At 44.1% G+C, this 14,413-nt stretch overlaps 1 protein-coding gene across 1 annotated transcript in view; it reads left to right on the top strand.

The window, feature by feature from the left end:
- Positions 1–14,041, top strand: part of LOC115469448 (arylsulfatase D-like) — a 74,631-nt gene extending 60,590 nt beyond the window's left edge. Inside the window, 4 exon segments of the mRNA XM_030202117.1 lie at positions 342–476; positions 5,280–5,442; positions 9,880–10,001; positions 12,778–14,041. Of these exon segments, the coding sequence (XP_030057977.1) occupies positions 342–476; positions 5,280–5,442; positions 9,880–10,001; positions 12,778–13,118 (761 nt within the window). The 3' untranslated portion in view covers positions 13,119–14,041.
- Positions 14,042–14,413: the final 372 nt, after the last annotated feature.

Below are 14,413 nucleotides of genomic sequence, written 5' to 3'. Positions count from 1 at the left end.
TTGTGCGTCATTTTTCTACACTGTTCTATAGAATCCAGTATACATGGCCAATCTCAGTGAGGATATCCTATTTCCTGATGGGGTTCATCTTAACTGTTATTGTAATCTGCCTTTGGAATCAACCTCAGGTTTTTTGGGGATTATTTTCCTTTTGGGGGATCCTGGGGCGTGAGCCGCAATTTTGCAGTGGGTGTGGGTGGTCCAGAGCAGCAGACTTGTTTTTGGAGCCCTATACTTTTCCTAGAACAAGTATACCTTGCCAGAACTGTACAAATTTGTTGCCCTTTATCATTCTTCAGTCTAAGTAGACTAACGCATCTACCATCTGACATTAATTTCAGGCCAGATTCTGGAAGCAGTTGACAAGCAAGGTTTGCAAAAGAACACGCTAACCTATTTTGTCTCAGACCATGGGGGATATTTGGAGATTCGGAAAGGAGACGTTCAGTTGGGTGGCTGGAATGGGATATACAAAGGTAAGTGGTTATGGCTGACTGCAGGATCTCATAGCAATAAAACACACACACACACATGCACATACACACACACACACACATAATTGCAGGTAAAATTCAAAATTACTTTATTTATGTACACCAAAAAGGCGGAAATCAACTCTGTTACCACAGGCTTATTCCTTTTAAACTGAATCTCTCTCTATCTTGCACAATATAGTCCCAGTCAGTAATCTTCGTGGGGCTAAAAATATTCTGATCTGCTGCATTTAAACATATTCCTGTGTATTCAGCAACAGCGGCTCTCTGGATAACAGCACTGACTGTCAGAGTTGTTCAGAGAATGGCGATATTAAGTGGCTCTGTCTGAATAACTGTCAGGACAACTTAGGACAGCAATTTTTCTGTCCAAAGTTACCTAGATAATATCCTGCTGCACCCCACACTATCCCGGGGTTATCCAGATATCATCGGGGCAGTCTGTAACGATTGTCGGTAGCATTATCCAGATCATGCTGCTGAAAATCGATGGATGGCCCCAGTCAGCAGTCCTGATTTGGGTAGCAAGCTTTGAATATTGAACCAATTCTTTGTTGAACGAGGGCTCTGGATGTCAGTGTCCAGGGGAGGCAAAGGTAGGCAATTCCCTTTGTGTTTGTACTGCATGTTTATTTATATAAAATATTTCTAACCTGCAGGAACCCGAGGTACTCGATAGTTTGCAACAAAACAATCACAATAAAATATATAAGCAGGACAAACAAAGCAAAATACAAATGTTTACAATATTCTCATGCAATCCATAGACTTTGTTAACCTCCATTTGAGGAGAATCAAAACATTCTATTCATCAGAAACTTGCCTAAATAAAACAGTCTTCAAGGTTCTTCTTCATTGTTCTCAGACTCAATGATAGCTCGTTCCATAACTTCGGACCAATCACTTAAAATAAATTGTAGAATGATATTCTTTTATCTACCCACTTTAAAAGAGAGCATACATTTGAGCATACATTTTGATTTGATTTTTATGCTCACTGTACACCACTTTTCTGGTCATGCACAACGGGCTGTAATGAAGCTGCCATAATTAGCATAAACAAATCAAACATGAAACAGCCTTTACACTAAGAAACAATTTTAGTAACAACATATTAAAATACCAACTGGCATTAAAAGTACTTGCAATAGCATAATAACACATATGTTGCCAGTATGCATATAAATGGGCAGAGTTTTGGTGAACAGAGGAGGGGTGGGGAAGATAGGTTCTTTCCAAACAATGGAGAAGACGTATGATTGTAAGTAAAAAGTAATGTTTATTACAACAACTTGACTCAACACAGCCATGTTTTGGCGCCGTAGCGCCTTCTTCAGGAGTCTATACAAACAAATATAAAACATAAATAATACAAACAGAAAGCAATCAATAAACTAAGGGCGATCAATAATTAATATATATTAAAAAAAAAATGTATAAAGCATATCAAGATAACCCCAAAAAATACTGCAGTAGGTATGTTTTGGTGAAACATGGGTGGCTTTTGCAAATGTTTGCAAGTAAAATAGCACCTCTTAAGTAAAATTACTAATTCTATAAAATTGGGTGCCAAAGAGGGGCATAATCGAATGTCGCCGGTGATCTATTTTGGCGGCGGCGCAACAGCTGGCCGGAACCGTATTATCGAAAAAGATGGCCGGCCATCTTTTTTTTCGATAATACGGTTTAGCCCGGCCAAATGCCAGAGTTCGCCGGGTTTGAGATGGCTGGTTTTGTTTTTCAGCGATAATGGGAAAAAATGCCAGCCATCTCAAACCTAGCGAAATCCAAGTCATTTGTTTGTGGGAGGAGCCAGCATTTGTAATGCACTGGTCCCCCTCACATGCCAGGGCACCCTAGGGGGCACTTCTAAAAATGTTTAAAAAATACAAAAAAAGCTCCCAGGTGCATAGCTCCCTTACCTTGGGTGCTGAGCCCCCCCAAATTCCCCCCAAACCCTCCATTGCCCCATGTAAGCCGCATTGAGCCTGCCATGAGTGGGAAAGCACGGGGTACAAATATAACAAAAAATCTCTGGAGCTTCAATTGGGCCTCAGTGAAGCCTGGGACCCAATTTTTGAGCTGCCCGGCCAGAGTTCCAGGGATTTTAGTGCTTCGCGGGATCTTTTTATTTTTTGGACCTGATTTTTGTTGGGGCCCTTTGGGACCAGAATCATCGGTGGTCGCCAGGTCAGGGGACTCTGTGGAGTCAGGTAAGGAGTCTATTAGCCCCAAAATTTTGTTTGGTTTATTTCTAAATTGTGGATTTTGATATTTAAATTTGTAGAAATTAAAGGGTTAATGGGATTTTCTTTTTTTTTTTTTTTTGTAATTTTGGGTTTAAGTGAATTTCCTGAGAATTACTGGGGGGTTAAAATTTGAAAAAAGATTTTTAGTGGTAGTTTTCACAGAGGGGGTCTTTGCCAGGGTTTAAAAATAAACCTTTGACAGAGTGGGTGTCTAAAGGATTAATTAGATTTTTGATGGGTACTCTGATTTATTTTGGAATTTTTAAGGGAGTTAAATTATGGAAAAATGAGGGGAGTTCGCTTAAAGGGGTTAATTTTGGAAAGTAAAACTATGATAATGTGGGCATTGTAAAGTATGATTGAACTAGTAAGTTTGGTGTAAGAATTCATCCAAATATCTAGTGAATAGTATTTTTTCCATTATTTTCTATGGCAAAATTAGAAGTAAAAATCAGTTAAGTTCAGACAGGGTTCTAAACATCCATTAAAAAAAAGGATTCTAAAGGAACATTTTTATTGGTCAAGAGATGCCAAGTATCCTAGCTAAGTCACCGTTGCCTAGGAAACGGCTGGCTTGTCAGTAAAAGAAGGGCAGACTGAAGAGACAGTGTGTTGGGAGAGTGTCTAGAGAAAACCAGTGTTGCCAGGTTTTCCGCGACCCGCCGCGGGTAATTTTTGCCCGCGGCGGGTTGCGGTTTTTGGGCTTTTTTTTTTGATTTTGGGCGGTTTTCCGGCGGGTTTTTCGGCCGCGGGGGCGGGGTTAGTGACGTTTTGGGCGGGGTTACTGACGTTCTGGGCGGGGCCAATGACGGGGGAGGCGGGGCCGATAACGAGAGAGGCGGGGCCGGTGACGGGGAGGCGGGGCCGATGGCGGCGGGGGCGGGGTTGATGACGACGGGGGCGGGGTGATGACGCGGGGGTGGGGGTGTCAGGGGCGGGGTTTGAGTTTGGGCGGGTTTTGGGCTGTTTTTAGGCTGGATTGGGTGGGAAAAAATTTTTCCACCTGGCAACCCTGGAGAAAACAGGAGAAAGCAAAAATATTTTAAGAGGGACTTCCAAGGTTTGCTAGGGGACCTGAAAGATGGACATCCATCTTTTGTTTCGATAATACGGTCGGGGACGCCCAAATCATGAAATTAGGTTGACCTTAGGGCATTTTTGAGATGGTCATCCTCTGTTTTAGGCGATAATGGAAACCAAAGTAGTCCATCTCAAAAATGACCAAATCCAAGCCATTTGGTCATGGGAGGAACCAGCATTCGTAGTGCACTGGTCCCCCTGACATGCCAGGACACCAACCGGGCTCCCTAGGGGACACTGCAGTGGACTTCACAAATTGCTCCCAGGTGCATAGTCTCTTGGCCAGTTTCGGGCATTCCTGCTGTGGCAGGCAGGGACAGAGACCGCTTTGCTACTGGGCAGTGATGCATCACTGAACCCAATCTCTCCACCACTGCCACAAGCCCTGCGGAGTCTACCTGTGAGTCAGGAGCAAGTGGGGCCTAGTATGGCGACCTCGGCTATGGGGGAGACAACCACTCGGCTGTTCCAAGAGGAGAGAGAGCAGCGGAGTCCCCGAGTGGTGGAGAACCTGTGGATTCTCCAGCTGAGAATAGGAGTGTTGCAGAGGCTTACCTTCTTACCTACAAATGCACTCAGTCTGCAGCCCCTCATTACCTCTCTACCCTCATTTCCCCTTACGTTCCCGCCCGTAACCTCCGCTCACAGGACAAATCCCTCCTCTCAGTACCCTTCTCCACCACCGCCAACTCCAGGCTCCGCTCATTCTGCCTCGCCTCACCCTATGCTTGGAATCAACTTCCTGAGCCCTTACGCCAAGCCCCCTCCCTACCCATCTTCAAATCCTTGCTCAAAGCCCACCTCTTCAATGTTGCTTTTGGCATCTAACCTTTATACCTTTCAGGAAATCTAGACTGCCCCTATTTGACTGACTGTACATTTGTCCTTTAGATTGTAAGCTCCTTTGAGCAGGGACTGTCCTTCTATGTTAAATTGTACAGCGCTGCGTAACCCTAGTAGCGCTTTAGAAATGTCAAGTAGTAGTAGTAGTAGGCTCAACTGCCGTCTTTGACCATCCCTCCCCCTGGTTAAGCCTGCAGTTGTTACCATCAATTCAATTCATATCAATTCTTGTATATTGCTAATATCCTCTTTCCAGGTTTCAGTGCGGTTTACATTCTAGATGAGACAAGAGCAAATAGTGTTAGTGTGAGGTTTGAGAAACATTAGAGACCATTCAATTAATGCATGAGACTAAAAACATTAAGGAAAGGATTAAGGAGTTATGGAAAGCAGTGGATTCCATGCACAAACTTTGTGGAGTATTTGCAGCTGAAAAAAAAGCCCTGCCAAAACCACTTGCATTCAACATGTACCATAATTGTGGAAAGAATAGATTAATTTCTTAAACCAACGTTCTATTTTTGCAGAAGGAATGTATTAATCTTTACCTATAAGATAAAATTTCAGAAGCTGAATTATCAATCATTAACTTTTTAATTTTTCTTTTCTAAAGGTGGGAAAGGCATGGGAGGCTGGGAAGGTGGAATCCGTGTCCCAGGGATATTTCGATGGCCGGGCGTGTTACCTGCTAATACAGTTATTGATGAACCTACAAGTCTGATGGACATTTATCCTACAGTGATTCACCTGGGAGGAGGAAAAGTGCCACAGGACAGGTACAAAGATTTTTCTGCACATTCTCATCAATTATCTTAGTGGCTCAGGACTCTCATTTAGATTAACTTGTGTGTCCAAGTTTATTATTCATCAGGCAAAATATAGACATGGAATTAATTTTACACAGGTAAGGTATACACATTTGCAAAAGCGTAGCAGCACTGTGCCACAAGATCTGTGTTTGGCCAAGAGGGTCCACTCATAAGGGAGGTGTATTCGTTTTGAAGCAAAATGCGATAGGCTTATTTTGTTCCAAAACCAACCAAAAATGCTGTTCTATTTCAGTTTGTATTAGTACATCACTAGGAAAAAATGCCCGTTTCTGAGCGGAATGAAACGGGCGCTAGCAAGGGACCCCCTCCCTCCGTGCTACTTGCCTTGTTCGCTGTGGCGTTTCCGTTTCGGCCCTCGTCGAGTGTCATAGCTCCGCCCTCGACGTCATGACTTTTTGACGCAAGGGCGGTGCAGACACTCCAGTGCACACCGGATATCTCGGGCGTCTCAACTTCCGTGGAGGCTTCAGAACGTTGGGGTTGCCTTTTATATAGAGAGATATTTGCACATACAAAATGTAGAAAGTTGGAAACTACACCCGAGGAAGGTAATTCTATAAAGGGGAGCCTACATGGTGACCATTTTAGAAAGAAAAGTGAGTGTGTACTTTTCTTTAGGGAATGAAAGTTTAACAGGTCAAATTCACACCTGTGCTTTAGGCAGGAGCACTTACACTAACCGTAGAGCTGATGTGAACACTAGATTGTCTGTTTATTTACTTATTGAGATTTATTAACCACCTTTATAAAGAGATTCCCCCGAGGTAGTGTACAGCAGGTACAGTTTGACATAAAATTTTGTTAACACAATAACAATAGTAAAATTACCAAATATAAACAAAAATTAAATAAATGAGATAAACTCGGCAGTGGCGTAGGAAGGGGGGGGCGGTGGGGCGGTCCGCCCCGGGTGCACGCCGCTGGGGGGGTGTCGGCTCCGCTGGTTCACTGCTCTCTCTGCCCCGGAACAGGTTTGTTCTGGGGCAGAGAGAGCAGGGAACCAGCGGAGCCGACGCAGCTCCCACCGACGACATGCACTCGGGGCGGAGCGCCAGTGGTAAGAATGCGCTCCGAGGGGGTGTGTGCGCGCGCCGAGGGGGGTGCGCAGTGGTGCACCCGGGGGGGGGTGTGCACAGCGGCGATCCGCCCCGGGTGTCAGCCGCCCTCGCTACGCCACTGAAATTCGGAAATAGCGAATTGAAACCTAGTAATAGGACTAACATGAAACAGCATCAGAAATATACTCGGCATCACTGTAGAACAATCACATAGCAGAAATATGATAGACGTCAGTATAATACAAACAATATAATAATAGACAGCATGGAAGAACATTCAAATAATAGATATACTTCGATGTCAACATAATACCAATGAAACACCTAATAAGCACACATTAGAGCATTGAAATAACATAAATATAATATGATGTCAGCATACTAGCAATGGAACATTCTTGAGGAACACACATAGATTAAAGCATTTCATAACCCTGCATGTGTCATTGTATGCTTTGCCTACCGAAACTTTGCCCATGTGAATGCACGCCTGCAAAGTACATGTTACCGACTGCTAGTACATACTTACAGAATAGCGCTGAGCCAGAAACTGATCATTTATACATGTGTGCATTCACATACATGTATAAATGAGTAGAATAGCGGTATCTGCATACATTGTTACCACCTGAGTCTAGGCAGCCCCTTGGTGTGACGCACTGGTGTATTTCTCTTTCCTCGGTTGGCCTGGAAAAGAATGGGGCAGGGGTTGTGTGTTGGGTGAGTGATTCTGTGGGTGGAGGAATCTGCAGCTACGACAGCACCTGTGGAGACTGTAGAAGGTGACTTGCTGGTTGGGTCAATCTTGAGAAATAAACTTCCTTTGCGCTCTTACCTAGCTAAACATTTAACCTTCCCTACTTTTTTTTATCTAGTGGAACCCCCCCCCCCCCCCCAAATAAGGAACAAAATCCCTTTCTCTTAATACAAAATTATGGAAATAAGCCCAGCGTGGCCTTTACCGCTTGCTATTCTAGGACTACCTCTCTCTTCGCACCTTTAGTGTACACTCTGGTGGATCCTCTTCCACTTCTATCCCACTACTAATCGGTGTACCTCAGGGTTCTGTTCTCGGTCGTCTCCTGTTCTCCATCTACACTTCTTCCCTTGGCTCTCTGATATCATCCCTACGTTGACGACTCCCAGATCTACCTCTCTACCCCCGAAATCTCAACCAGTATCCAGACCAATGTATCAGCCTGCTTATCTGATATCGCTGCCTGGATGTCTCAACGTCATCTGAAACTGCACATGGCCAAAACCGAGCTTCTCATCTATTTCTGTGGATGGCACTCTTTCTCCCTGTCTCATCAGCTCGTAACCTTGGGGTCATTTTCGACTCCTCTCTCTCTGCTTCTCTGATCACATTCAGCAGATTGCCAAAGCCTGTCGTTTCTTTCTCTATAACATCAGCAAAATCCGTCCCTTCTTCTCTGAGCACTCTGCCAGAACCCTTATCCACACTCTTATCACCTCTCGCCTAGATTATTGCAACCTGCTTTTCACTGGCCTCCCACTTAGCCATCTCTCTCCTCTTCAATCAGTCCAAAACTCTGCTGCGTGACTCATTTTCCGCCAGAGTCGCTATGCTCACATTAGCCCTCTCCTCAAGTCACTTCACTGGCTCCCTATTCGCTTCCGTATTCAATTCAAACTTCTCTTACTGACCTATAAGTGCATTCACTCTACCGCTCCCCAGTACCTCTGTTTGCCTGTCCTATTTAGATTGTGAGCTCTTTGAGCAGGGACTGTCTTTTCATGTATGGTGTACAGCGTTGTGTGTGCCTTGTAGCGCTATAGAAGTGATAAGTAGTAGTAGTAATGTAGAAGCCTGCCCTTGCAGATCAGCAACGCGGCTGCGTAGGCTTCTATTTCTGTGAGTCTGATGTCCTGCACGTATGTGCAGCACGTCAGACTCACAGAAACAGAAGCCTGCGCAGCCGCGTTGCTGATCTGCAAGGGCAGGCTTCTAGATGGAATGTTGCTAGTGGAGGAGTAGCCTAGTGGTTAGTGCAGTGGAACATGGGATGTTGTTACTATTTGAGATTCTAGAATGTTGCTGTTACTTGAGATTCTACATGGAATGTTGCAACTATTGGAGATTCTGTTGCTACTATTTGAGATTCTACATGGAATGTTGCTATTCCACTAGCAACATTCCATATTTAGATTGTGAGCTCTTTGAGCAGGGACTGTCTTTTCATGTATGGTGTACAGCACTGCATATGCCTTGTAGCGCTATAGAAGTGATAAGTAGTAGTAGTAGTAGACTACTGCTGGTTAGCATGGTGATAACATGGCGGTAAGGGCTCCCTGCTCAATGGCCACACACGGTAAGAGTTTTCATACCGCATGACTATTTTATTTTGGGGGCTTTTTACCCGCTGCAGTAAAAAGGGCCATGGCGCGTGGGGAAAAACGGCCCCCACCACTACCACAGGGCCCTTTTTCCTGCAGCTTGGTAAAAGGACTCCTAAGATGGTGTTGCATTGAAACAGCTTGGCATTGACTATTAGGTCTTTCTGATTGATTAGACCATGTGACTTAATAGAGATTTGAGGTATCTTACAAATTTTGGGTGAGCAGCAAATGAAAGAAAGCTATGGAGTCCATTTACAAAGGGCTTGCCGCATGCCAATTTGGAACTACTGCCAGGCTACCATGCGCTTGTCTGGTTACCGCCGGGTTAGCGGAGGAGCCTTTACCTAAATAGGTTGTGGTAAGGGCTCCCCCTGGAAATGGCTGAGCACCATTTCCTGTGATTAGCTCAGGGCCATTTCCTTGTTAAAAAAAAAAACAACCTTTTACCCACTGCAGTAAAAGGAGGCTTCAGTGCACATCAAAAACACGCGCTGATGCTACTGCAGGCCCCCTTTTAACGCAGCTTGGTAAAGGGGACCTGCAGGGGATATGGGTTTGATCCCCACTGTTGGTGTTTGGGGTTTACCGTTTTATTTCCCCTGCCATAGTGGCTGCAATGTGCTAGGTAGGTGTGTGACATGCTGGACAGTTCTGTATTGGTCGCTGAAGGGTGCTGTCCAAAGGGCCCTTACCCCACCTTCCCCCTATGGCTGTTGAAAATGCTGGCATGTAATTTATGCATATATACGTTATAAATTAAGGAATTTATAATCCTTTGGGCATAGTAGGGACTCCTCCCACACTGCACCCCTGTACATATCCACAGCAAAGGTACCTATCGTGGAACTTCCATGCAAACTTTCATTCTAGTCAGTATAAAAGATCATTAGAGCAGACAGAGTGACCACTTACATCCCATAAATGAAGATGGTTTCATTACACTATTTTCTGTGCACTTCTCCAGGATAACTGACGGCCATGACTTGATGCCTTTACTTCAACGGAAGGTTCAGTATTCAGACCACGAGTTCATGTTTCATTACTGTGGTATCTACCTGCATGCCGTGCGCTGGCATCAAAAGGAAGGTGAGTTAATTAACATCTCCACTTCATCATAGCTAATTTTACCCAATTATTTATCAGTTCAGGAACATTTTGGGATCAGATTAAGGTAGCAGATACTCAAACTGGAGAAAATATTTCTTCACTCAACGTGTAACTTTGGAATTCATTGCCAGAGAATGTAGTAAAAGCGGTTAGCTTGGCGGCGTATAAAAAAGGTTTGGATGGCTTCCTAAAGGAAAAGTCCATAGACCATTATTAAAATGGACTTGGCGAAAATCCACTGCTTATTTCTAGAATAAGCAGCATAAAATGTATTGTACTGTTTTGGGATCTTGCCAGGTACATGTGACCTGGATTGGCCACTGTTGGAAACAGGATACTGGGCTTGATGGACCTTCAGTCTGTCCTTGTATGGCAATACTTATGTTCTAATATGTAAAGTCTTGAAAGAAGGAGAGAGAGAGATAAAAGCCAGGGTTATTATTGATTCAAACCTTATTCAGATAACTTAAGGGCCGATCTAATAAGCTGTGCCAACCTTTAATGTGGCAGTTTACTTTCAGGTTTCCAGTGCTCATCCTACTAGTGGTGCAATAAGGGTTTTAGTGTGCAAAGCATTCTGGGTCAGCAGTAGGGGGTCATAAACCACCATTTTCTCAGATGGCTGCAGGAAGAGGATGCCCAAAGTATTATTTGTTCAAGATGGTCCAGCAAAATGGATGCCATCTAGTCAACATACTCCATGTGCCAGATTGTCTGGACCAGATGGGCCAGGAGGGGCGGGGGAGGCATAGGCGCCCGGTATAAGAGGCTTGGACAGGCTAAGCCTCCCCTGCTGTGCTCTGAGGGGTTTAAATTGTTGATTTACCTCCATCCTCACAGCAGGAGCTGCAGTGAAATCCCTCTAGCCTTCTGTAACCAATTGTAGAAATTGGTTTATGGTTTGTTTACCTTACTGCTGGGAGAGCAGGGGAGGGGGGGGGGGGGGGGGTGGCTGGAGGTGTCCTGTGTTGCCAGGGAGATATTTAACCAGGATGACTTCCTGACCTGCACTGAGAACAGATAGCAGCAGATACTGGGCCAGCATGATCAGGAAAAAAGTCACCAGACAACAAAGGTAGAAAAGATCATTTTATTTTCATTATAGTGTTTGGAATATGTCCACTTTGAGAATCAGGTGCTCAACATTAAAAGTTTATATTTATTTATTTATTTACTTATGGCATTTTATCCCACATTAAACATGAATTAGGGTGTTTTGTGGCTCTACATGAGAATTGTGATGATATGATCCCTTGTTTCATATTGTTGACGGTCTGCATTTTCCGTATGGTTGGTATATTGGTGTATTAGGTTCTGCCCAGTGTAATATTTATGATACAGTAAGGTTCTGAGTGTGTTTTTGCACAAAGTTGTGCATAGTGTTTTGCAGTTCAGCGATTGTGCTTAGAATATGCTTTGAGCAACCACTTTATTCTTTGACATATGATACATAGCTAATATCTAAATTTAATAAAAGGTATTGTGACTTTAATTTTTATTTATTTATTTTTTCTGTGTGTTATCAGACAATTATGGATTTAAGCTCCACCCCTGGCCCCACCCCTAACCCTGCCCCCTTTAGCATCCCCAAACAGTTGGGCCACCGACCGCCTATGGGGGGAGGGTTACAGTCCAGGCCCAGTAAGGCATCAGGGAATTGTTGTCGAATGCGGACCAAGGACTGTGGCCTTATTTATTTTGTATCTCTCTCTATCCTCTAATCTCTCTGTCAGTGTGTGAGCCAATCTCCATTCATGCACTGACAGTACTACTAATCATTTCTATAGCGCTACTAGATGTACGCAGCGCTGTACACATTATATGCAGGTTACTTTCTCTGTCCCTAGAGGGCTTACAACCTAAGGTTTTTTCCTGGGGGCACTGGAGGATTGAGTGACTTGCCCAAGTTGCAAGGAGATGCGGTGGGAATCAAACCCAGGCTGCTAGGATCAAAGCCCACTGCACTAGCCATTAGACCTAGACTGGCCTCTGACTCAATATGGCAATTCTATGTACATAAGAACACATTTTTAAGGTATCTATTAGGAATCTAAAGTGCTGGTGAGTCAAGTTACAATAAACCATGATTTTTGACTAGGGAAAATAGTGTCAATTCTTAACCCACCAACAAACTCCCCAGACGCACCACTAGACACTTCAGAACTAAATAGGAAGGTAGACATTTAGTCCAGTTGCAGCAAACTGCTACAGATTACCACAGTGGTGTGTACACTGCTTTTTGTCAGCACACATTTATTTCTTTTTTTTTTAATGTTGTCGTAATTTGCATGTCATTAGTTTACAGCATCAAGAGTAAAAGATGATGTTGTTCAGTGCATGCATTAGAATGCAGTGTGCTGAAGGTTAGGGCACTGTTCAAATACAAAGTTTATTAGACTGGCCTCCCAGTTGGGCGAAGGCTTTTTTATGGTCCATTCATCAGCTGTAAGTGAGACATGTTGGTGGGATAGATGCACTGCCAGACTCCTTAAGCTTTCTGTGCAGTCGCTATGAATGTTTAGGTTTATTTTGCCCTTCTTTCCCTTTGGCCTCCAGCAGCATGTCTGGTGCTTGCTTGTAGCTGACTGTAGAGAGTAGATCTTCAGTATCCCTTATGCTCTTGGAAAACTCACTGCCCTGCTAATGAAATTTTTTTAACATGAAAAACAGGGAAATCAGTTTGCAGCAGTGATCACCTTCTTTATTCATTTGGCACCTGGTAATTATTTGCAAATTATTATTTTTTCCCATGTAGTGGGTGCCGTGTGGAAGGCTCATTATACGACACCGGTGTTCTCTCCAAAAGGTGCTGGAGCCTGCTATAGGAAACGAATGTGCCCTTGTGTTGGTGAACAAGTAACTCATCATGATCCTCCCCTGCTCTTTGATCTCTCCAGAGATCCATCAGAGAATAATCCACTTTCCATTGCTACAGAACCACAGTTTGATACGATCATAAAGAGAATAGAAGAGGCCGTGGAGGAACATCGGAAGACGTTGACACCGGTGCCATTGCAGCTCACGTGGTGGAACAATATTTGGAGGCCGTGGTTACAGCCATGCTGCGGAACGTTTCCGATGTGCTGGTGTGATTGAGAGATTAGGAAGAAGTCAAAAATTAACTGAAAAGATTGGTCCCTTCTGTAAATAGTGACTGTTTCTTTCTGGTTAACTCACTGATCTTTATATAGTGTTAATCTCCCTAGCACTAGCAGCAAGACAAGCACTCCCCTCCCCCCCCTCCCTGTGCTCTATGTATGAATCTCTTATACTTGAAATGTTGGGTGCAACCAGACAACAGGGCCAGCTCAAATGGTAGTGGCACCCTGAGTCAACTTGCTTTTGGCAGTGCCCCTCCCCCATCGCATTTCTTGCAGTACATCCTCCCTGCTCCCCACCCCCCATGGGTTCTGCATCTCTGCCTCTCTTGGGCCAGCATCTTCCCCCTCCCCCCAGCCCAGTGACAGTCTCTCTTCCTCCCTTCTCTGTCTCCCTCCCTGTGGATCTGGCACTGCTCCCTCGCTTCTCTCACTCCTCTATAGTCCTATAAAGTTTGTCTGTCACCGGTGACGTCACAGCAAATTACATCAAAGTAGGCAGGTGGAGCCTGTCATGCTTCTACTGCTGCCGCTGGCAACTGACATAAACTTTACAGGGCTGTGGGAGAGTAAGAGAGGTGAGGAAGCAGTGCTGGACCCACAGGGAGGAGGAAGCGCGAAGGGCAGAGACCAGACGGGGGAGGGGGTAGAAAAGGCTTAACCTGTAGACCAGGAGAGATCAGAGTCTGGGTATCTTGGCGCTCTAAATCGCCGGCACCCTGGGCCAGAGCCTCACCTGGTCCAATGGTTAAGCTGGCCCTAACCAGCCAGTAAGCACTGACGGTAAATCCAATTGCTTCCTAGTTGCTTTGAACTAGAAACTGAATAATCCTAACACATGTTCATTGATTGGAAAACAATTCATTGCTTTTTTTAGCTCCAGTATACTCTAATTGGAAAATCAACTGATTTAAAAAAAAACAAAATAAACAACAAATTAATGTAATCAACTGTCAATATTTTTTTCACTGTAATGTATGTTAGGCACTGAAAAAAAGACAAATTCAGGTACTGTATCACATTAGCTAAACTTTTATTGAAATAACCAAAGTTGTGTATAGTCTAAATGATATTTCACTGTAATAAAATATTACATTTTAATGTATCATTTGGAATAACATACATTGAGCTCTTTAATTGTTTGGAGCAAGATTAAAACTTAACTGCCAAAAGCGCTGTTGGTACCTGTGAAAGCTTTTAAAAATCATATTCCTACTTGCAGACTGAAATATAAGGCTTAAAGTCCCCTGGTAAGCCTTTCCTCAGCTGAGAGGTACCCACCTCTACCACCGG

This window comes from Microcaecilia unicolor, chromosome 4 (genome assembly GCF_901765095.1).
Source record: "Microcaecilia unicolor chromosome 4, aMicUni1.1, whole genome shotgun sequence".
Lineage (NCBI taxonomy): Eukaryota > Metazoa > Chordata > Amphibia > Gymnophiona > Siphonopidae > Microcaecilia > Microcaecilia unicolor.
Note: the sequence above shows the minus strand (reverse complement) of the source record. Positions and strands in the feature narration are given on the sequence as shown.